The sequence below is a fragment of the Podarcis gaigeae genome (genome assembly GCF_964106915.1).
Source record: "Podarcis gaigeae genome assembly, chromosome: 6".
Taxonomy (NCBI): domain Eukaryota; kingdom Metazoa; phylum Chordata; class Lepidosauria; order Squamata; family Lacertidae; genus Podarcis; species Podarcis gaigeae.
Window position 1 is genome coordinate 29,860,294 of NC_139682.1, and position 25,465 is coordinate 29,885,758.

Consider the following 25,465-nt stretch of genomic DNA (forward strand, 5'->3'; position numbering starts at 1 on the left):
TTAAACTGCTGGGGGGGGGGGAGAGAGAAACCCAACAACACCAAATTGTTTTGCAAATGTCTAATGGCAGGAAACACGAAGCACAATGCAAAGGAGAATTATTGTTCCACTTGACATGTGTTTGGTAGATGAGGCACCAGGCAACAATATCTACATTCACAGCACTCTGCAGTTGATTTGTTTACTCTGATCAGACCATATGTGGAAGCCCAGCTTTTAGTTCAGAAGACCAGAAGAAAAGTGACAGGCAAGGAAAAATGAGGAAGAAGAGCAACAGGAATTATTAGTGCCTTAGTGTGATTCATGTATGATGGGAGATTGAAAGGGAGTTGGCATCCATCAACACTGCTGAACTGAAGACGTTAATTTGCCAGACATATGGCACCCCTTTGCATTACAAATGTGCAAGTCCATGAAAGAGAGACAGAGGGCAGCTTATGAAGAATGCTCATCTTGATCTTCACCATCCTCATTGTGCTAGAACAGATGAAGCAGCATATACCGGTAGCTTTCCATGGACACTTTCACAAACACCCTGCAAATATAAAAAATAAGAAAACCCCCCCTGCCAGTCATTTTAACACATAAATGCAGGGCTGGTCCTACATTAGGCATAAGGTGAAGCAGATCCGGGGGGGGGGGGGGCGCGGTCAGAAAACAGCAATGTAGAAGACAGAGCAATATGGGCCATTTTGCCTGACCTGCCAAGTCTTCTTCAGACATTGAGTCGGGGCACGGGGACATTTTGTCATTTGTCTCAGGTAAAAATATTGGGTCAGATTGATGTTCCCAGAGGGTGGGTGCTGCAAGTAGTCTCACAGGTATGTGATGGGAAATATTGATGCATAGCACTTAAAAGCAATTAAACTGCCAAACAGAGAGCACCCTGCCTGGTTGTGTTATCATGCATATGCCATCCCTCTTCCCTCTCCATCCAGAGTGAGGGCAATCTGATAGCATTGTTTGCCCTCAGGAATATCATCAGGTAGCCTAATTTTGGTGCTATGTGGCACATGATAGTCTGATATTCATTATGTGATCTCTGATTCGCCTGGCACTTTCATTATACTCCTTTAGGCACCAGGCAAAAATGTTCCTCTTTAACCAGGCCTTTGGTTGATTAACATCCAATGCCCTTTTAAAATGTGTGTGTGTGTGTGTGTGTGTGTGTGTGTGTGTGTTTTGGGTTGTTCTTGTTTTTATTTTGATTATGTATTCTGTGTTCTTATATCGTGGATGCAAATACAAGAGTGTAGATACAGGCTCTATTTCTCTACCTCAATTGCTCTCAAATGGGGGCTGCAAGACACCTAAATAGAAGGGTAGAATTGTTATGTAGGCAGAGCACCCAGATCCCCCATCCTCCAGCCAAGGTAAGACCTGGGAGGGTTAATTGCATTGTTAGGCTTGTTTTCACTGCCAATCTATTCTCTGCTCCCATTTCAGGACTGGTGCTCTCTCCAAGGACATCATAATGAATAGTCAAAGCTGTTTTAGCTGCCAGTATTAATGAGATCTTCCCTTTGTTTTTTGGCTGTCTTTTGTCCTACAAGGGAAGCGTGATCTGGTCACTATGCTACCTGCTGTTACTTTAAATCAATTCAGAGAGTTCACAGTGCAGCCCATTGCTGAATGATTCAAAGTGTATGGCGTAGACATGTACTAAGGAATCCAGCTACCTCACTGCTCACCTCTAACTCCAGGTTACTTATGAACAAGTTTAAATTGGACTCTTCCAATACAGAGGATAGTATTCAACTAACACATCCCATAGGTGCAATGATTTCTCCTTCTCACCCTGAGCATGCCCCACACCTTCTCCAAATCTGCTCCAGATGGTTGGGGGGGGCCCTAGAACATGGGGGAGCAATTAACATTGGATACAACCATGTGGCAAGGTGAGGTGATCACCTCAGGCGGCAGGATCCACAAGAGCAGCAGATCCCCTTCACGGTGTAGATTTTCACTCTCCTTCCTTGGAGGGGAGAGGGGTCATCTAATCCAAACCCCTGCAATGTAGGAATCTCAACTAAAGCATCAAAGACAGGTGACCACCCAACCTCTGTTTACAAACCTCCAATGAATAAGAATCCACCACTGCCCGAGGAAGTCCATTCCACTGTTGAACATCTCTTACTGTCAGAAAGTTCTTTCTGATATTTCATCAGAATCTCCTTTCTTGTAACTTGAGGTCATTGGTTCAAGTCCTAACCCCCAGAGCAGGACAATCCCAACGGCAATGAATCTCAACAGCAAAGCATTCTGGTCTTAAGAGTGAGGCCTACAGAGCCTCTTCTGTCACCAATTGGCATTCCCTACCACCAGGCAGAGCTCGCTGAGAAAGCTTTGAAGAACCAAGTAATTACAGAAGTGAGCTAAAGATTCTAGTATCATGTCCCAGAGCCGCAATCAGAAACTGAAGTTTTTAAGAATAATGTTAAGATACCCATCGGTTCCTGGTAATATATTAAATGTGAACATTTATGTGTGCTGGCTTTAGTACTTCAAAAATGAGCTTGTGAATCAGGCCACAGGCTCTTTTTTTGTGCTAGGAAGCTGCCCACATTATGCATTTAAAACCTAAAGCCAAAATTGCTTGTGTTAGTCAAGGTTACAGGATATCGCAGAGAGGTTCTAATATAGAGAGAATAGTTGAATACTGTTATTTTCTTAATGCCAGGGGAGTCTATTGCATATCTTCCAATAACTATACAGGCAACAGTGAACATTTGTAGTAATTTTATTTTTATTATTCCAGTTTTTAAAACTGCTCTCCATCACATGAGATTCCTAAGGGAAATTTTAAGGATTCCAGGGCAAGTCTCATCATAAGGGGAGTGTCCAAGCCGAGCTTGTTTGGTTCTGATGCAATCAAAACAGATGCAACAAGTTATTCTCTTTTCTTCTTGAAATGCAAAATAATTTCTTCCTCTTGTGCCCTTGCGACAAGACAAGCTGCTAGGTCTCATCTCAACACACATGCCGGACAGTCATCATTAATGAAGGAAAAGGGTAAAATTCTATGATGTTTGGCATGGTTTGGGGTAGCACAATTTTGTTGTTCCTTGCCAACTTCCAGTGGTGAATATAAATTCAAACCAGTTGGTGTGTTGCTGGTTTTTTGTGGGGGGTTTTTGTGAGTGCAGATTTACTTATGGAAGAATTCCGTGAGGATCAAAAGTCTGCACCGATATAGGTCCCATAAGTAATAACACTATACAGTACCTGTATTTTTCAAACAGCCCTGGCTCACACTCCTTACATTAAGGTAAAGGGACCTCTGACCATTTGGTCCAGTCGTGGCCGACTCTGGGGTTGCGGCGCTCATCTCGCTTTATTGGCCGAGGGAGCCGGCGTACAGCCTCCAGGTCATGTGGCCAGCATGACTAAGCTGCGTCTGGCGAAACAGAGCAGCACATGGAAACGCCATTCACCTTCCCACCGGAGCAGTACCTATTTATCTACTTGCACTTTGATGTGCTTTCGAACTGCTAGGTTGGCAGGAGCAGGGACTGAGCAACGGGAGCTCACCCCATCGCAGGGATTCGAACCGCCGACCTTCTGATCAGCAAGTCCTAGGCTCTGTGGTTTAACCCACAGCGCCACCCACATCCCCCACTCATTACATAGGGACACTCTAAAAACAGGCCCCAAATAATGTTGACAAAAGCCTAGCTCGTGGTTTACGAAGTTAGAACTCTCTGAAAGGACACAAACACACACAGCCTGAATGCACAGCAAAGAATTTAGAAGTAGCTTCTTTCAGCCATAGTTGTGGTTGAGACTAAGGATATATATTTTTAAAGGCCTTAAAAGCAATTGAATGTCATCTTGCAAATATCAGCCTGGAGAAAAATGTTATGAACAAGTCATTGTACACCCCTAGGATTTTTATTTTTAAAAAGAGGCTCCAAATGAATATGCCACATTCATTACAATGAGAACATGAGTGCAGGCTGTTCAATTAAATCTCATAAAGGAGGGGAGGAAGAAACTTAAGAGAGTTAGCAAAGGTAAAATAATGTTCATTAAAAACAGAAAAACAACCTGGAAAATCCTTTGTATTCAACTTCGCACTCGTACATCATAATGTTCCAGTAAAAGCCCATTTTCCCTTGAGATAATAAAAGAATTGAATTTTTCCTTATCGGTCATCTATTTTTCTAGCTATAGCTATTACTCCCTCTCTGCAGTTGCTAGGCAACAAGAAATATTAATAGCAGCTTTTATTAGCTTAGCTTTAGCAGCAGAGTACCAGAATGAGAAAATGGAAAACATAAATGTGTTACATAAATCTTTCAACCTTTCAGGGTTTGTGTTAGTCTCTGTTTTCATAATGATTTATTGAAGTGATGGTTCATTTATGAGAAAAAGGAGTGTGAAATAAGAAAACGGAACATTACCCTGAAGGACTGTTTGAAAATAAATAATTATAGGAGGTGAAGAAAAGCTGTTTAAAACCATTTCTCTGAGTTTTATAAAATTTAAAAAGACATATTTCTTTCATTTATTGCCTTTGAGAAAAACACTAGCAAAGAATTGCAAACAGGGCTCTGATTAATACGAAAAAAGGCATCACATGTGATTGTATTTTGATTATTCCTCACCATGGACTTATATCAGGGAATTTAGTTTTTAAATAGAGACCCATTAATGAGCAGAATTTCAAGCAAGTCATAACCAAACGCATAAAGATTCTATTCAAATGGAGGGGAGCTGACTACTGCCTTCATGGGAATTTGAGATGCTTCAAACTCCTGAACACTTTTCAAATTGCTTGCTTGTCCCCATGTCAACAATGTCTGCCGTTACGTCTGAAATGCTCCAATATTTACCTCTGTTTATTTTTGTAAGGCTGCTAATTTGGAATTCAATTTGTTTTGCAGCTTGATTTGAGTGGCTTTATGCTTTGCTTTATTGCGGCAGTCGCCAGCAATAGAGGCCTAGGAAGTGTACTGCTATATTTAAATGCTAATTTATTTCTCATTGCACTTCACAGGTGTTTTTAAACATTATAACTCAGGGAAGCAGCAACGTTTTGGTTTCTGCAGAAAGATGAGAATTGTTGTCAATGCTGCCTGGATGTTGTTCTTGGGATGTTCTGGTTTATTTTTTAATTTCGAAACACCAGCAAAATGTAAAAAAAACATAGTAAGTAATGTGCCAAATTTTAAAAATGAGCATCGTAATAAATTGCTATTTACAACAAAAATATCCTAGGCACTGTACAATGATAGGGGTGGACACAATTCCTTGCCAACCAGCTCATAATTTTAAGGAAAATGAAACAAGAGAAGAGGGGACAGGGGATTTGTTTACATGTGGCAGCTGTCACAGACACTGCTTAAAAATCGCCACAGTCTGATTCTTAACAAGCAGTAAGGTTGTCCTATGCAGCTGCACATGGACTGAACACCACCACAAATATCTGAAAGGTCAGGTCTGTGACAGCAATCTAATGCACGTGAATGGCTTAAAACATGATAGCAACTCAGTGGCTTCTCTGTTGTCCGATAACATGCAAACTAGCCCTCTTCCCTGGGGAAGATATAATGCCAACAACAGTTTTCTGATCAGAAATTACCCCTGAGGTTCCTTCCCACTATACCTCTCTCACCCCTGGGTTGGGAGATAAGTGTGACCTTTGTGAACCGTGGCTTTGTTTCTGGAGTTCAGAAGGCCCTTCAACCATGGTCCACAGTGATCCAGTGTAGGCCACCATTGAGGATGAAATCACAAGAGAGTGGCAGGAGACCTTCATCATGTGACTATCTTCAGATAGTTCTACCTTTGAGTGCTGCTAGTTCACAGAGAGGCATAAAATACTTTGATGTGAATTGGTCTATATTTCACCCACACTGTTCAGCTGCCATTTTCCAATGATAGTGACACCATGATACTTTGGGGGAAATGGCTGCTTGCTCCTACTACGTGGAATCTAGGTACATGCAACCTGAGTGACATCATCTGTATGCTTCTCTCTACATTGGCTGAGGCTATGCTAGTGATGGACAGGTGTTTGAATAGGGTAGTGAAATGAAGGCTAATAAACTGAAGTTAAACCCTGACAAGATAAAGGCACTGTGGATGCCATGCCCGGGAACTAGCTGCATAGCCTGTTCCAGATGTGGTTCATAATATGAGGGTACTCTCCAATCCAGTGCTCACTAGGGGCTCAGGTGGCCTCAGAGGCATGGAGTGCCTTTTTCAACTTTGGCTTTTTCACCAGTAATTATTGTTCCTGGGCAAGGATAGTATGACTACAGTGACCCATGGTCTGGTTACCTCCCAAATGGACTACTATAAAGAGCAGTGTGTGGAGCTGTCCTTGAAGACAACACAGAGCTATTGTGGCAGCAGTGGCGTAGCGTGGGGGGTGCAGGGGGGGCCAGCCGCACCGGGCGCAACATCTGGGGGTTAGGGAAATCCACGGGTTAGGGGGCGCAAATCCATGGGTTAGGGGGCGCAAATTACTTGCCTTGCCCCGGGTGCTGATAACCCACACTACGCCACTGTGTGGCAGAATACATAATTTTAACCCAGTACAGTCTGATGGAATCATATCACACTGTTTCTTTTGTTGTTGTTAACATTACACTGACTCTAAAGGAATCACACTGTTTGTCTATTTGCTTCTAAGGTGAATTTAAGATGTTGGTGCTTACGTTTAAAGTCCTAAACAGCCCAAAATACTTAAAAGGAGCAACCTGTCCCTATTCTAGACTATTCTAGAATGAGGAGGTTCTTCTCCATGATCCACCAGGCTAGAGTCTTCTCTGTGGCAGCACCCTGACTGTAGAATGCCCTCCCAAATATGACTGGTGCTTACATTGTTACAGCACCAGGTTAAAAATTATTTATTTACCCACATATTGTAAATTGATGGTTATATAGCAATCTGTTGTTTTCAACTCCCTCGACTTATTCCGAGTGGCGTATTTTATTATTTTAGCATTGTTCATTTTATTATTTGATTTATGGGGAGATTGTGTGTGTGTGTGTGTGTGTGTGTAGTGCAAAGCAATAGATGAAATATAGAATAATCTCCTGAATTATTAAAGCCCATTAGTAGCAACATTGTAATCCTGAGTTCTACTCCCCACTCTTAATGGATGATTCACGTTACCTTTTACAAAAGTAGGATGACTCTAATGATTTATTCCTCTGCTTGGATTCATGAGTGAAAGCAGAGTGTAGCATGCACGACACAATCCCTAACAAATCCATTAGCACTGGGAATCTTTGCTGTCTAAATGGTTTTGCTTGGGTTTGGGCAACATGGCTCAAAAAATTGCTGTTACAGACATGTTATTCTCTCTCAGTCTGAATTCTCAATCTAATATTACTGTCCTGCCTTATAGAGATGTGAGGGTGAGCCATATAGTTTTTATGTATCAGTTGTGCTATGGATATGATCAACAACAAAAAAGTGATGTAAAAATTTAACATGCTAACTCCTGTGTCTTAGAGAGACACGTCGTTTACTTGGAAGTAAGTATGCCAAGTTAGTTCTAATGAGAAATCTCCAAGGGAGACATTATCTTTATAATCATATTATTGTGACAAGGCCTGAAATGTAACCAAGGTAATACTGATTTGTGAACCCAGCACTTTCGTATGTTAAGCAAAATGCAAATAATGGACAGAGAAAATCTGCAGTGAGGTCAGAATGGAAAGCGTGTCCCCAGTGTACATGGGTGTCCCTGTCAAAGTTTCAATGAATGTAGCATTTTGATCCACATTCAAATCCAACAGTAGAAACCCAAGAAACTCCATGAGTCTCACTGACAACAGTCAAAAGAAGGGTGACTGGCAAGAGCTACAAGTTTTTCCATCAGACGTCAGTCTGCATATCAGTATTATGATTTGCATTCCTCTGGTACCAAGATCAAACCCTTAAAAGGATCTCAGGTAGTGTAACTGGCAGAAAGGCCTCTGCTACAGGCCTTGGAGAGCTACTGTGTCAAAGCATGCAGTACTGGTCTGATTATTATATGGTAAGTCCATATGGTTGGAAAGGCTAAGTGATGCCATTGCTCTGAATCTTGCCACACAGTCTGCCAGCTGCTTCCCACTTCCCTTTCTTCAAAGAGCCTGTCCCCACCAATGCAGACTCATTATTTGAAAAGCAACGAAAATTTCAGAGGCTTTCATTGACATATGTGGATTTCTCAGCAGTTGCAGGTGTTTGAAATTGATTGCTTCAGAATCTTGTATGGGGGAAGTGAGAAAGACTCCCACAGCCACTAGTTTTCTATTGAATCCATCAATGGACAAATAGGATGAGCATAGGTGTGGGCTGTGCTGAGGTGCAGGGTTCACTGTTCAGAAAAGGTGCCCCCACCTGATTCCCTGCACCTCTCCTTTCAAGCCACAGCCCATCCCATTCAGCTGAGTCCTCGTTCCTTGGGGGAGCCTTTTCAGGGAGCACAGGGTCTGCCGGGCAGAAGAGGCAGGAAATTCAGCTTCCACCTACCCTTTTCTGCAGGCATATCTCTGATCAAAAGTTAAAATCAGATTAAATCATGTGTTTACCAAAAACACAATACCAGAAGGTCTTGCAAAATCTTGCAACATTAAAGAAGAATACCAGGTTTCAGTTTTATGTGCCTCTGGGGATTTATACCTGTAGGGCAGCCACCAGGAATGTTTCTCTATGAGCTCTTGTAGTCTGCCTTTCACTGTTACAGCATGAACACAGGAGTATGTGCATAGAATTCTGTTGTGCTCATGGGTTCTCTAAATAGGGCCACTGCCTCAAGACCAGCTTGGCCCACTATCGAGCATGACAGGAAAGCTGTTTGCACCACACTGAACGTTCTCTCATTCCGGCTGCAATCTGTCTTTTGTTTCTGACAAATGAATGTATTTCCAAATTCCCCTCTGAAAACCCATTTCTTGTTGACAGCTCTTTAACCCAGTCTGCTCAATAGATGCCCCCCACCACCTCGCCTTTCGCACAGTCTGTCTCTCAGTGCTGCTTCAAGTTCCTCGCCAAGATGCTGAAAAGATCTCCCTGCTGTATCAGTGCTAAAGATAACGCTCTGATGATATTATTCCTGTGAAATGAACAGCTAGAAAGTGCTCAGCAACCTTCTGGAGGCTTATAGCTCTCTGCGTACTATGAAGGGGCTAGGGAAGGGGCGGGGGCGGGGGGGCTGCCTGCTCAACTGAAAAATAAAAGCAATCCATCACATTGGTATGAAGTTTGCTTTTTTTCTTGCCCCGTTTTGTTAGTTACCCCTTCTTTTACCCACCCTCATATTTCTTATCCTCCATTCCTTACTTATTTCCAACTCACTCTTCAATGCCTAGAAGATCTAACAAGGCTTCACCCTTTCCCCAACCAACTCCCGGTTTTAAGTCTTCTACCAGGGCAACTGAGGCTATTTCCATCTCAAAACCAGGCCAGAAATCAGACTGGAACAGATTCAATTCATCAGTCTCATAGAAAACTGCCTGGAGTTGAAATGCTACCACCCACTCCAACACCAACTCAATAATGGTTAACTGGCCACTAGGTGAAGGTCATCCAAAACAGTGAGTCCAAGCCAGATTTCTTCAATAAAGGGTTAACTAATGCCTCTTTCAAAATGGACAGATTTTTCAGTCTGAGATTTTCCACCCAGTCTGAGATATTCTCAGCATCTACAACCTCTCCCCACCCTCACACCAAACAATGAGAAGATGGAGTCCAGGGCAGGACATATTGCTAACCAGTGGCATAGGAAGGGGAGTGCGGTGGGTGGGTGTGGGTCGCCCTGGGTGTCATCACTGAGGGGGGGTTACAAAATGGCAAAAATATGTGTTTTAAAAATAATAATAAAAATTGGGCTCATGATACTAAGTGAGGTGGGGGGCACAGGGCGCCACACCGTGGGGCCTGCAGATTGCCTGAGCCATGCATCTCTCCTGAGGGGAAGGCAGCGGGCAGACTGCCTACAAGCTCCATGCTGCTTTTTCAAGCAGCGCGGGGCTTGTGTCTGCCCACCACCACAGCTGCCCTACAGCTGGGGGAGAGGCTGCAGAGAGGATCCACACAGTGCACCCTGCCTTGGCTCGCCCCGCTCCCATGGGCATTTTGCCCCACCCCCGGCTGCAAGACATACGTGTCGCACTGGGCACCTGAGCGGCTATCTATGCCGTTGTTGCTAACCATATAAAGTATTAGTAAAAGTCAAGCAATGCCTGATCAAAGGAAGCATTTAAATCGGTGGGACATATTTCCATGTATTATGTTTATGATGGACTTCTGTCAGCCTTGAAATGTGGCTGAATATTCTGCCTTCTTAATTCTGCCCTAGCTCAACTGCATGTTTCCTGTGCCTACTTATTTATTTATTTACATTTGTTTATTTATTTTCTTCCGTTTACTTCTTCATGGGACAAAAGGAAGCATACAAGGAGTTTCTAGGCCGTCACCCATCCAAGCTGTGACCAGACCCAAACCTTCAGCAAGGTGATTGCTTGGTGTGCCTTCAGAACACACCCTGTTTCTTTGACAAAGCAAACCAGTTCCTAACACTCATCAGATCCAGTAGTACACTGGCTTCCTCAACCTTGGCCCTCCAGATGTTTTTGGCCTACAACTCCCATGATCCCTAGCTAGCAGGACCAATGGTCAGGGATGATGGGAATTGTAGTCTCAAAACATCTGTAGGGCTGAGGTTGAGGAAGCCTGTAGTAGTAGCATCACTACTACTACTCACAGCTGCTTCCCACAGAGACCAATTGTCTACATGGCTGTAAAACATTTAGCATGGCATAGTTTCTAGTGTAGCATGTGAGGCTGTTCATAAAAATATATATATATGTGTGGGCTCAAAATAGCCTCCTTGTCTCTGCAACAGCATCCTATATCAGCTAGACCCCAAGAAGAGAAAGGAACACATCAACATCTGTGGTTATACCTCAACTGGTAAATTTCCTCCTCACTTTGTTCTTTCATAATGAGAACGTGGTGTATGCAGGTTATTTATAGAACCAAAGTTTATTTTATAACCAATGCAGCAGGATGTGGTCTAACTATTGGCCACACTCCCTTTGCTTTAGCGAAGAGAACATTAACTTTTTTCATATCTCACAATCAGTGGGGATGAAAGGAGAAAACGCTTGACAGGTGCAGAGAGGGCAGAAAAAAGGGAGTATGTAGAACCTTTAGTCTTCTAATGGAGTTTGAAAGTTTCAAACTCAAAAAAGCATTTCATCAAGTCATTCAGCAAAATATGCATTGGGTGCAATCCATCAAGCACTGTGGCTACATATTGTCCAGTAACTTAGCTTAGGGTTTATATGGGACCAGACACAACTTCAACTGAACTGAGTTGGGGGGATGGAGTCACAACAATAGTGCTTATGAATCCACTGGATACTTAAAAATACAATCCTATGTTTGTTTACTCAGAAATAATTCCAACTTTATTCACTGTAGCTTTCTTGCAGATATATGTTTGTAGGGTTGCAACTTTAATTTAGCCATGAAATCACAGTCCTACAGAGGCTTATTTGAATCGTTAATTTCTTATACTTCGACAAGCTTTGGTCAGTCACTGGAACTCAGTGGCTCCAACAAACAAAGATCACAACTGAATATCTAAAAGCAGTACAATTTTCAGTTCTGAGGAAGTACCCATGACTCTGATACTGAGCTACTAAAAGTTTGTCAGTTTCTTCCAAGCCATAGTTAAGCTTCCTTGATCATGTCATAACATGGTGTTTGGATTGAGCCACTGCCTTACTCTGCATTTCAGATGTTTTCCTTATGTGCTGCTAACTCTAAAGCAGAAAGTAGTAGTTCTGTTACAGGATACCGATATTTCATTGAGATTTTTTCCTCTATGATTATAAGGAGAAGAAGTGGTGACTTTCTATATATTTTAACAACAACAAGTTTTGTTCTGCTTTGTGCACTTCTAACTGCTTTCAGCTTTCTGTCACTAGACAAAAAAACTAAGAATAATACTGATTATCTAGTAATCGGAAGCAGTAACTCTTAACATCATGAAAAACAGACATCATGAAACGAAAATGGAGGTTAAGATTAATTCTCTGCATATGGGTATGTTAAATTAAACATAACTGCACATATGCATGGAGTTAAAAGCTCCATTTCTGAAAACACTTACCACATGCTGCAAATAGTTACTCCTGTGCAGTCCCATGGACCTCAGTGGAAGGCAATCTAATGACTAAAGCAACAGGGTTGGGAGTTAGGGGAAACAAAGAATCCATTCCATGCTTTGCCAGTGAATCATTTATTCATTTATGTATTTGTTCCCCAGCCCTTCCTACGTTTAGGGCCACTAGAGTCACATGGGCTCTCGCTGTCCTGAGAATTAGTTATTCATCTGTATACAGTGTTCTGAAGATTCCTTGGATAAGAGGCAGTAATGAGCAGCTGCACTTGATCTCCTTATTTAAAAACATGACCGTACAAGATAATACCCTCTTGTTGATCCTAACTGATAACATATATTTGTGGGTGTAGTTTTTGTGTCAAATCACATTGGGACTGGGGGAGAATTCGGAGTACAGGAATACATTTCGATCACCATGTCTTTGTCTCCTAAACTTCTAGCAATTAAGAAATTTCTCTTGCACTAAAAATATAAACCAGCATAATATTAGTATAACAAATGCTAGCAAAGTCTGGACAGAGACAGAGAGTACAGCACAAATTACCCTAAACAAAAAGGGATTGCCAGTTAACAGTCTAGGAATACCGTCTGTCACAAAAGGAGAGAGCAGCTACTGTTTCTCTTGCTATTCTCATCACCCTGCTTCTTTGCCCACCCACAATGTGACAGAACAAAACTCTTTCTTGTTTCTTGTTTCACTAGGCAAAAGGGGAAGGTGGCTACAAGATGTGGGTGGGTTGGGGGAGCAGGGCAGAAGAAACCTTGGCTGCATCCTCCTTCTCAGCTATGGGGCTGTCAAAAGAGTCATGAAGTTCCCCCGGGTTGCAACCTGGCAACTCTACAAACAGAAACACACCAAGCGTTCTTCTACCTTTGGTTTGGATTGGTTATATGTGAGGTATGGCACAACAACATGTGCTTTTCTATGCTTTGGTTCACACCATCCAGCTTTTATATATTATATTTTATAAACATATACACATGCCTTTTGGGGTATGTTCTGTGTATTTAATACTGACGTTTCTTATACCTGACTTGGGAAAATAGATTTTGACATATTGAACATATTAGGATCTTTTGGGCAAGGGATTGGGCAACAATAAAATGGAGACAGTTCACTTCATTGTGGCATGGCACAAAGAATTAGGGTCTGGCAGGTATAAGCTGTTAACAGAGACAAACTTTGGAACCTGTTTGTTCTGCCCATAGGATTTCATTCTCCCTCCTGTGCATGCAGACCTTTCATTAATGCCAGTTGAAAACTGCAATGTATTTAACTGGGATAGATGCTATCAAGGCATGAACATACGGCAGAGGTACCGGGAGTACATGTCAATGAAAAATAATGCCTGACTCGCTGGAACAGGAGAGGGCCTGAAGATCATTTTAATGGCAAATGGAAACTCGAATGTCTGACAAAAAGGTAGAAATGTTTATAATTTTGGCTTAAAACAGAAAGACAATTCACTTCCTCAGTGGCCTTTTTGCTGCTCAGAGCCTTGGGGATATATCATGCTTCCAGAGGCCTTCATTTAAAGTGAAACACCCTCCATTGAGAAATGGATGAGAAACTCGTGACTTCTCCAGATTTTTCCTTTCTTTTCGTTTTTCATTTTCATTACAAGGGGGAAACAAATCTTAATATCCCTATTCTACGCTTACAGCACACTAAGCCCTCTTCTTATCTTCCTGCAGCTCAGTCCTGATTTATTGTCATGATGCTGCATTTGTAAAACAGAACCATAAAGTAAAGAAGAGAACATTTCCCAAGGACTACTCTAAAATAAATTATTTCAGATGTGTAGAAGCTGCTTAATAAATCCCGCTATTCTTGTTTCTTTGGGTATTTTAGAAACTGATTTATAAGTGCAATATCTCCTCTCAAAAATGAGACAATCAACGCAGGATAAAATTATCATGTTATGAAAATAGGGGTCAGGCATTGGGGCTGCACTTTAAATTAAACTGAGGGGGGAAATATCTTTCATATGAAATTGACTCTTTTGTCTCAGAAATGAATGTTTTAATCAACTCGGCTGAAGAGGAGCCCTAAAAGTAACATTTGATTTCATACAAGGTGCCTGTTGGTTTTGAGATAGCCATGACAAGGAGAGGGATAAGGTGAATCCCCTCATATTAAACACACACAATAAAGCATCCACCACAAATTTAGGGGATGGTGGTGAGAGGGTGGGGCTGAGCTTCCTCCAATTCCTGTCCTATTGTCTCCTATAAAGTCTACTTGCTTTCCAGAGTCTGAGCCCACACCAGAAAAATCAATTGGTTTTTAGATAGGAGGCTTGTATAATTGCCATTATATTAACTGAGCAAAAACTGTTACATCTGTATCCCACCTTTCCTCTAAAAAACAATGTTATCCTCACAAAGGGCTGGTTCAGATTTACCACCAAACCATCATCTGCATTACCCAAAACTTCAACTCTAAGCCATGATTTGTGTTACAGATATACACGCAAACCATGGTTTATGTAGTTTCCCTCTTCCCCTCCCACTTTCCTTGACAATCACAGGATGCCAACCGAATGACAACCTCCAAAGGCAAAGCAACAGCCCAAATGATGGTTTACTGATTTACATGTAACAACCAAACCACCATTTGCCCAAATTATGGGCTGACAAAGAGTTTCAAACCATGGTTTCAAGTTTTGGATTGGCAACAACCCACAAACGATGGTTTGTCAAACGGTAATGATTCAAGCATCACAAACCACTGTTTGGCTTTGCGGAGCATGGTTTATAACATTATGTTTGAGCTATCTCATAAAGTAATTATATAGGAAATTCGGCTGAGAGATAAATGATTTATCCAAAGCCAAACAGTAAACTTCATAGTCTGGTAGGACTTTGAACTTTCCACATTGAAGCCCAATACTGAAGCCACTACACTAAAACGCTCATCAGGTGTTAATGATATATATATTTTTAAGGTGCCAAATAAACACTACCATTTATTCATGATTTGTTGGCTGATTTCCTCGTCCCTATTTCTATATACTTACTTTTTATTTCAATGGATAGCATTTTAAACATTTGTTGTAAGCTGCTTTGGGGCTAATATTGTTGGAAAGATGGGATATAAATGTTTAAACAAATAAAATGATGCATCCAAGGAAGCTAATGATGAAGGAAATAATGCATAGTTATCTAATAAAACTGCACAGTAATATCCATACTGCACATGAAACCGTAACTGAAATTAAGGCAACATGGATTTTTTTATTTTCAATTTTTTGCTTCCCATTACAAATTCACCTTTCCTCTGTGCAAACACTTTAGACATTCTCTCCCAGATCTAGCTTTTACATACTTAAGGATTCCACCCGCTTCTGCTATTTTATGCAAAAGAGTAGCATAGACCTTTTAAAGTAACACAATAAAAGGTAATAATTTAAACAATTCTGCATATGCAACAGGCTAGCAGACTGGAGGCCAGACTCTGCTTCCTCAAGCAGGGTTTCCATCAGTTTAAATGTATTATTTGTTTACTTACTTATTTGTCTATCCTGCCTTTCCCTTCTAAAATTGACTCAGTGGAAGCTGGTAGTTTGAAAGGGGGACTAATGGGCAGCTCATTTGACTTTTCTCATTGCTGGCTTTCTTGTCTTTCTTTCTACTTTTCTACCTTTCCTCCTTCTACCTTTTTCTGGCTCCTAGGCTGACCGTACATCAGGGATGGAGGAGGACCATACAATAGACAATCATTTACAGGAAAAGCAAGTTACTCTTTGCTTGGGCCCATGGAGGCTCATCCATGTAGCATCAAACCACGGTTTGGGCATTACATGTGAACACTGCCTCTGTCACTGAGATTAGGTACAAAAAGTGGACATGGTCAGGAGAAACCCCAATTTTGCTTCAGCCAGTTAGGTGTTACCAAATGAGAGATGACAGAATGAGTGCATGAGTTTTCCTGCCTAGACTGCTTCTCTCTTCCATATCCTTGTGTAAACAAAAGGTGAGCTAGAGGAAAAGATCAAGGACAGATTCTCTCAAAAGGGTTTTTTTATATAAAAAAATTAAGCTATATGGATGATCGCAGACATAAAGCTTGGTGGTCTAACACTGGGCATTTACTTTAACATACAGAGATGTTCACTTCCCCAAGCATAAAGTAATGTGGATGGATGTGGTGGTATTTATATTTCCACTAAACATATCAACAAAGCAATGAATGGGAGACTGTGGAAGATCTCTCCCTGTTTCTACAGATCAAGCCACAGCACACAAGAAGAATAAAGCACGTACATGCAAGTCCCTAAAGGCCCAAATCAATATGTATGGCATTATATACACAAAGAGTGAAACATAAAACCACCACATGAATACATCTTAGTCATTAGCAGGGCTTAATAAAAAAAAAAGCAAGAGAATTTCAAGCCAAAAAAGTGAATAGAAAAGAATTATGAGCGTGACCAAATTGCTATAAAGGAGTCAACTGTAGAACTTTCAGTTCTGGTATCTAGTTCCCTAAGGTTGAAAAATGATTGGTGGTAACTCACTTTATTCGATTCCCCTGTAAGTCATGCTTACCCATGAATGTGCTTCTAAATTCAGTCTTTTCATAATGAAAAATAAGTGATACAAAACAGGGAAAGAAAGTGTATTTTTAGTAGGCCAGCAGAATCGAAAGGCTCAATTATATAATGCAGGTTATTAACATATACCACAAGACTCTGCCTACAAATAAGCATTTTTATTCTGCATAGTCAAGAGTATTATGAATTCTAAAGCTATCAATTCAGAAGGAGAAGCTGACCTAGTAAAAGCTATTCCAGGTATTCCATGACCTGGAACCAGCCTAACAGGACTTCAGGTACCAACAGGATGCTAATAGCACACACCCAAGGTGTAAAATGAAACACAAGTAGAAAAGGAAAGGTTACTCACAGTAGGTAGCTGACTAGAAAGAAGGTGTCCATCTTGGCTCAACATGTTAGATACCATAATGGCTGGGAGGTCCATATTCTGGTAGGAGTATGCTGGTATCAGGCTATTTGGAGGGAGACTGTGGCACAGTGAATGATATCCAGTTTCATGATCCACCAAGTGAAGGAGGGAAGGGTCCGGGAGGTTAGGAGGAGTAATAGGAGGGATTTCATAATCTTCATTATTCTCATTCTGACCATTGTATGTCTAAAACAAAATTGAAAAAAGACATTCTTATAAAGCAGATCTCGCATTACATTTATCCAAAGCCTTAACTGATAGCCGCAGTTATACAGTCTGCCTACCTTCTGCAAAAGCTATTTTAAGAGCACAAATAATTTGAATGAACTCTTTACATGAATAAATTTATTTTTTAAATATATACAAGAATAGAGAATTTGTGTGGTACAGGGCAAACTCACACATTGCCTATTTACAGGATAGTAAGTCTCACAGAATTATTGTCAAGTAAGCATGAAGAGAACTACAGCCTAAAAAGAAGAAATGTGTGTAGACGAAGAAAACTTCTTATAAAAGAATGCAAAACACTACAGGCACATTCATTCACAACCAGTCAGATGACAGTAAGGCCGGTTTGGTGATATATCTATGCTTTACATTTTGAAAATTGAGCTGGTATTGCACCACTGGAATCCTCATGGTAATACAAATGCACTTTAGCACCGGGGAACGAATACTGAAGGAAGTTGTGGCAAGGGAACAAATTATGACAATATTAAAAACAACTGGTATAACTGCATGCAAGATGGCATCTCGTTGCCCCCATCAATAGCACTATAGCTTCTCCAATATGGATACAAAATATAAGCACATAAAGATTGCCCTGTCCCTTTCAAATGAGGTAGCAGATGCACATGACATGAGGATCTACTACATTCATTTAAAAATAAACACAGCACCATCTTCAGGCGGAATAACTCAGCTTGCACATCAAAGCTCTTGTGCCCATAAAATATTGCTGGATGAGTATACTTGTGTTCAGCAGGGAACCATAATGATCATGATGCAAAGCAACTTCTTTTTGATGTGTTTGTTTCCCACACAGCGTGGATCAAACTCCTGTACACAAATTAATGATTCCATCCAAAATTAAAGCAATCCCACTTTGACTCCACCACACATGCACTGCCACAGGTTTAGGTTGCATCTTAATTTTTGCCAAAGTTGCATTCCTCTTTGTAATATAGTAGATTATACATTACAAATACTGTAAAGCTACATTTTAATTTACTCACACTCCAGTGAAAACCTCTGTCTTCATTCCCACACATACACCAAGCTTCTACATAGGCGAGCTTCTCTACTGACTACAATGTTGGCGACCTGAGGTGGCAGCAGCTGAAAAGCAACGGGGTTGGGGAGAAATTCCACTGCCCCCCATGCTTCAGAAGCACCAGAGATATGCAAGCATTGAGCAAGAACACGATTGTTTACCAGACAGTCTCCTTAGCACTGATGTAAGCAGGGGTAGCTATCCAAAGAGCAAATATGCGCAAGCACAGCACTGGCAGCAATGCCCACTTCCCCCATTGGTATGGAGGAATTCCCAGTCTCCTTTGAGAGACTGCTCCTTTGGCAACCAGCAGTTGCCAGCACTTTCACTTAGCAAACCATATCACCAGCCATTGCTACTTGGACATATTCAAATGCAATGTGAATGGAAGGGAAAGGAAACTGTTTCATACTTGGAAGCTCATTGTATGGATTCTGTATACCTAAGGCAGCCCTAGATCTCTTACCCTTACCCTTTTCTGTATCCTTATTGCTTATTTCATCATAGAGGAAAAGACTGTATGAAAAATATTTACAGAGAGAACAGAGAACACTTGTACATAATGAGAGGATGCATAAAGTTGTGTTGATGCCCCCAGTCAAGAGCAAACTTTTGTATTTCTGTAAGGGCAATGGGGAAACCAACAGCATGATTTTAACCTACATAAGTCAAATGAAATAATGGATTTACCATCTATTTCTCCCCCAAAGCTATTTGCTCTGGCATCTTAAAGCATATTACAAACCCTCATAAAGCTGATCCTGCCTTTCCTTTTGATCTGCTGCCCTTACATTGATGATGAGAATGAAGAACGCAAGCTGAATCCTCAGTTTATCTTGACATTCGGAAAGGGTTGAACTGCTATTTTATGACAGATTTTGAAAACCCTTGCTACAGAGCACCACAGCCCACTGATTCAGTTAGTGTTTTTATAAAGCACAAGAACAAAGATGCAAGAAATGGCCATTTTGTTGCTGTTGTCATTGTTTAATTGATGTAGGGGGTCATTCTAAATATGCTTCCTTGCTATTCAATGACTTGGACTGGGGCTGTGATACACTAGGAAAAATACCAGGCTTTCTTAACCTCCAGGAAAAAACAAAACCATAATATAATAAAATAAAAAACTGTAGGTGAGATACAAATGGTCTTATCTGCTTAGTATCTTTTACTTGTACAATGTCCAAACACTGTCCAATGCAACTATAACAGGATGCTACTCTTGTTCTGCAGCAATTACTGAATCACAAGTGTATTACAAGCCAGAGGGTCATGCCAATTTTGTACATTTCTTTGCATGTACATCAACTTAACTAGATACATGGTAATAATGTGCCAATTCTATGTCAAACTATAGAATCCAACCCTATGAGATGCATAAGGTTGTATCCAATACTACTCTAGTAATTTCCGACCTTATGTTGGTCTATGATTCTTTACTCTTTATATGTTTTCATATAAGATGGAGAAAAGAAGGGGAAAGAGAGGGTAAGAAAGACAGATTATTTTTTGAAAAGTTCCAGCATCTTAATTACCAAAAGTTAAATGCCTTTACTGTAAATTTAGCTTCAATCTTTGTGTCCAAAATTCAGGGCAGCATTCAGATGGCACATGGATACCAAAGTATCTGACAGACAGACCACAACTGAATATTTAAGATACCCAGTGTAACCAAAGTTAAACAGCTTCTGAAAATAGCTATAATCTCAAATATATAGGCTAGTTCCTTTCCCGTAAAAATCTGGAAGCCAGCAATGAGCAAGTTGCAAGCAGCACTGAGCATTTTCCATGTAAATGTCCACCACTGCTTAAGTCTATATTTGACAAAGGAACAGAGCTGTGTTTGCCACATCCAGTAGGCTGGAGTGAAACAATTGCCTCTCTGTTCTGGTCTTATCAGAGGGCTGCACAATGCCACTCAGTTCATGGAGTCAGACACACAGGAGATGCATTGGAATCACATCCCTTTTCCTTCTGCAGAATGAACTTGCAAAAAAATAAATAAAAAGGAGGGATGCATAAAGTGAGGGTCAGAAAATTTTTGAAAATGGATTTTCCTCCCAAAGCTTTATTTTTCCTTGGAAAATTTTCCATTTCATTAGGAGTAACAAAAAGATATCACACAGATGAATGGTCATCAGCATATGGTGCACAGTTCTTTGAGTTGATTGTCAAGAGTTACTTTTTTATTTCTTAAATGTAAACATACCTAAGCACATGCTGTTGTCTTAATTTTTTTTCAGTTATTCCAATAACAATTTCTACGCAATTTAACATTTCAATCGCATTAACTGTGCTTTCATTCTTTACCTCAAATATTTCTGGTCAAATACCCACAACAGATGAATGTGGGTTGCTTTCTTTAGCTTTGTTTGCCCAATGCAAATAAAATAAACAGGGTAAATTAGATCATGCTCTCTAGGGTATCAGAATTTCCCCCAACATAAATTACCATATGAAAATCACCCTAAAAACATTTTCCCTAGGAAAAAACCCCTAAGGAAAATTTCAAATTCAGAGTTTTCCATAAAACTCACAACACTGCTAAACAATGGAAAAAACATTGGAGGGGGAAGGAATTACGTTACTAATCAAGGCTCCCTTTTTGCCCCCCCCCCCAACAAAAAGCAATGGGACAGAAAGACGAACAGTTCCCACAGTGTTTTTCTGGTGGATCTTCAGTGCGGGTCTTGTATGCTTGGTGCCTCCACTTTTTTCATTCAGACACAAGTGTAAGGTCATTAGTCCCAATCACTAGGGCTGAGTGATGTCAGCTTTTCAACATCATGATGAAAAGCAGAGGGAGGAACAAGCTGCATCGGCCCCAGACCACTTGGCAGGTATAGTGGTCATTTCACCCTGGCACCTCACAGGGCAAGGGCCAACACAGCCTGTTCCTCCCTCTGCACATTGGGCACTGGCGGCAAAGGGGATAAGTTGCAAGCAAGCTCCACCCATGATATACCACCAAGTGAGGGCACCATCACACTCTGGCCCTCAAACTGCTCCTGGGTCATGTATCAATACATTGCCCATGTCTACCAATGACATCAGAGGGATACCATGTCAGTTTCTTTTCAGTGGGGTGGTTCCATGTTTATCTATTCACGGAATAGCAAGACACACAAGTAATGGCAGCCACACGCATATACACCTGTATGTATCTTGGGAGGGGTGTGCTATGCACACACAAAAGTCCAGAGACTCTCACTTATTTGTTAAAAATGCCTCTATGTCGCCTCTCTGAGGCTCAAGGCACCTTTCAACAATAATTAAAACCATAAACCATAAAAATGCAATAAAATAAATAAATACCAAACAATAAAACAACCATTTCTGGTAGCAGCAGCAGTGCAAAGCCTTAGCAACAAATCTTAGCAGTAGCAGTACAAAACCTCATTAAAACTCAGCCACCAAAAGCCTTCCAGAAAAGATGGATTTTACATCCTCTCCAAATGGCTATCAGGCACCCTTGACCTCAGTCTTATTTGGTACAAATCCCTTTTTACACCAGCTTCGGAAGCCTTTTCTGCATACGATTACAGACCTTAACAGTTTCCTCCAGAAGGAAGAAGAGTAGTTAGAACCTGCTCAGAGTAGCTCATTGCTCACAGAGCTTGTTGCTCAGACTCTAGGCTTCTTGCTGTAACAGCAGATGACAGATCTGATCCTGGAAATTGGGGAAGAAGTCTGCTCTGCTGCATAACTGCAGCAGAGAAAGCCTGGCCAACCAGGGTTTGCCAGGAACTCTCTGTGAAATTTCCCTCAGTTCCTCTCAGTTGAGGTGGGGATAGGTAACTCTTTGCAACACCTGTTAAGACATTTGAGAAATAGAACCAAGCCAGTCATTAGGGTGGTCAGCTGCAAAGGTGGATGAAGCTCTTATGCCTATTGTATTGTGCACAAAAGGGAAACTGATGCAGACTGTCCTCAACAGAGGAAAGAACAGCTGCTCTTGCTGAAATGTCCCATTCTAAGTAACTGCTAATGGTAGGAGGACGCCTGTCCTGCTTTGCATCTGAACACTCCAGATGCCATGCAGACAGAATCTTGCCCAGATCTTGCCGTTACTCAACATCTTTGAAAACAAACCCTTTTCTTGTGCCTCAGTTCTCCACACATGTAAAATGAGTTGTAAATGAAAAGTGTTTTCAATTCTATAGAGAAGCAGCTCAGTCAAGACATTGTGTGCAATTGTTAATCACAAAGAACATTACTTGGCAGAGCAAGAATCCAGGGAAAATGCTTTCCTTAGAAACCTGACAAATATTAAGTGACCCCAATTCTCTGTCAAGTCATGTTCTCTGTGATTATCTGCTGGGATCCTGGAAGCTTCAGACAAACATTGATTCAAAGAATGTTATTCACAGTTAGCAGGATGGAGATTTTCATCATTATTGGAGGTAAATATTGGTCCGGTCAAATAACATTTAGAGGCAAACATAAGTTTAAGAGAGAAAGCAGGAGAGAAATTGTTTCTGGTGAACAGCAAGGAAAACAGGCAGAGCAATATAAATTTATCTGTCAATGCAAAATGGGACAGGATGGGCTTTTGCATCCTATCTTAGTACATCTTCTGATAGAGCAGCTGCTCACACAAAATGCTACACATCCACTACTGTCAGGGTTTCAAATACAGCAGTCCCCCACTATTTTACTAACCCATGGCCCCACAGCCAAGCCCTCTTCAGCACATATTGCTGCATCGTCCACAACTAAGAACTCACCGTTGCTCGTCTGCCAACCTTCCACGCAGTAGGAGAATCCCATTTGTGAAACTCTATCATTTGTGATTCTAATACACAATTCCACTACTGTGTGATGCCTTCTTAAACTTGCTAGGCCCTCTACTTCCCCACGAGGAATAGGGGTCAATACACTTTGATGGGTTTAAGTAACACACCAAGAGGGAGCGAGAAAAGCTGTACACACAAGAGACGACACCTTCTCGGCAGTATTTCTGATCCAGGTTTCCCCCTATGGAATCTGTGGCAAGCACAGGTGTAAGAGGATCATATGACAGTGAGCCAGGACAAGGAGCAGCAGCAAAATATTATTCTTCCAGTATCAGTATATGGTTGGGATTGAGCGTTCTCACTCGGGTGACCATCTGCAAAGGACAACTGGACTCCCATGGCTTCAGTAGTAGGGCAGAAATGAGAATATTGGTCAGGGTAGCTTTTCTCACCACTGCATGATGCAGCCTTGTGCTCCTGCCACCCTCAAAGTAAACAGAGGGTCCTGGGAGCAGCACAGCGATCACCATCAGACCCCTTCAAAGTTACTTTCAGTACAACTTCAACAGGAAACCTGGAGTGCATATTTGTCACATGACATCTGTAGCAAAATTAAGTAAATTGTAGGCTTTTAAACAGCTTCGCAATCCCCTCTCCCCAGTCTCCCTTTTCTTCTCCTTTTCCAGAGCTGAAATCCTGTCAAATATAGTGGATAGCACAGGGCTATAACTTCTTATTATGTGTACAGCGATTTTATGAATTCAGTGGGGAATGAAATGCAATTTTGTCAGACTTGTCTGTGTTCATAATGACCGAGTCAAATTAATCATTGCGGATAATACTCCCGTGTCAGCCATTCAAGAGATTTTTTAATAGAATTTTTCTGATTCATGTCTTGCAGTACATCAGATCTGTAGTATTGCACCACTTCTTAAAATCAGGGCAATTATAGCTTCTTGTTGGCTTGTCATTTTCCTAGAATAAAAATGTCTCTGCAAAAGTCACACACTGTACATAAACCAAAATGAAAAACCAAACTATCATTACAATTAGGCTGGATCTAAGATTTAATGTCTTTTAGAGACTATTATTTACAGGCAATACATAAAGTATAAGGTGCAGCGGTGAAGATAGGCTGGTTTATCACACCACATGCCGATTGTGCATGAGGGTTGTCAGGTCTATCCTTTCATTGTTCTGGGTTGGTTCTGGATCCAGAAATGGCTAGCCAGCAAAGCAAACACAAGGCAGGCAATAGGTTTGCAATCAAATGGTCCCTTAAATGCATTCATAAAAAAGGCATCCAGAAAAGCCCACAAAAGTCCCAAAGGACTCTTGCTCAGGAAATCTACAGTTCAATGAACTATAACCATCATGGCAAATCTTCATGCCTGGAAGTAGCATCTTGTGCCATACAATCTATACAGTGGTGGCCAAACTTAAGCCCTCCAGCTGTTTTTGGACTACAACTCCCATCATCCCTAGCTATCAGGACCATTGGCCAGGGATGATGGGAATTGTAGTCCCAAAACATGCATTCTTTGCATGCAAAAGCTCCCAGGTTCAGCCCCCAGCAACTAAAGGTATGCCTGGGAAAGTCCAGTTTCTGAAACCATGGGAAACCACTGTTAGTGAGTGTAGACGATACTGGGGAAGATGGACTGACTGCTCTAACTTTATATAAGGCAGCTCCCTATGCTCCTGGTCCTAACCAGAATTACTTATTATGACCCAAACTGAAAACTCTGGCTTAATGACAGTTTATTCATAAGGAACTTAACTCAGGATCAAACCATGGTTTAAGCGCCTTGTTAGCTGACATGAAGTCAAGTTTCTCTTTTCAGTTATAACTCTGATTTAAAACACACACACACAATCACAGTGCTAAAGCTGAATTGGGATGGGATGAAAAGAAAGAGATGATGATGATGATGATGATGATGATGATGATGATGATATTTATATCCCACCCTCCCCAGCCAGGGCAGCTAACATCAAAATATAAAAAATATTAAGATATAAAATTCAGCAATTGACTGAAATACAGCTTAAAATTAAATAAGATTAAAATCAAAATAAGATCGGATGGCTACCCACAAATTATAACTATAACTATAGGTGTTATTCTTAACTCGCTAAACAATTATTTAGCAATCAAAGGTTGGTGTGAACTGGCCCATTCTTTAATTAAGGATAGAAAGTAAGGCCAAACAAGTTTAGAAGAGTTCCAGGCGCAGTGGTGTCCAAAGTGGTGTCCAAAGAGGGCCTGATCTGATGAAGTGAAGGACCGTAGGAGCCAACCAAAAGGCCAACCAAGTTGTTGAACTTTTTTTAGGATTGAAGTTGTTGAG

At 41.1% G+C, this 25,465-nt stretch overlaps 1 protein-coding gene and 1 long non-coding RNA gene across 8 annotated transcripts in view; one reads left to right on the forward strand and one right to left on the reverse strand.

Annotated features, from left to right (window-relative positions):
• The window catches only part of LOC310848004, a 102,527-nt gene extending 97,145 nt beyond the window's left edge, over nt 1-5,382 (forward strand). The window contains exons 2-3 of the long non-coding RNA XR_014566124.1: nt 2,759-2,889; nt 5,000-5,382. This is a non-coding gene — a long non-coding RNA (uncharacterized lncRNA). The remainder of the gene's footprint in view (nt 1-2,758; nt 2,890-4,999) is intronic.
• The window catches only part of TOX2 (TOX high mobility group box family member 2), a 256,694-nt gene that overhangs the window by 82,208 nt on the left and 149,021 nt on the right, over nt 1-25,465 (reverse strand). For 5 of the 7 annotated variants that reach the window (XM_083746262.1, XM_083746263.1, XM_083746259.1 and 2 more), the window contains exons 3-4: nt 17,046-17,291; nt 12,126-12,188 (exon numbers count right to left, since the gene is read on the reverse strand). In XM_083746262.1, the coding sequence (XP_083602388.1) occupies nt 12,126-12,188; nt 17,046-17,291 (309 nt within the window). The remainder of the gene's footprint in view (nt 1-12,125; nt 12,189-17,045; nt 17,292-25,465) is intronic. The other 2 variants (XM_083746264.1, XM_083746261.1) reach the window with 1 other exon arrangement.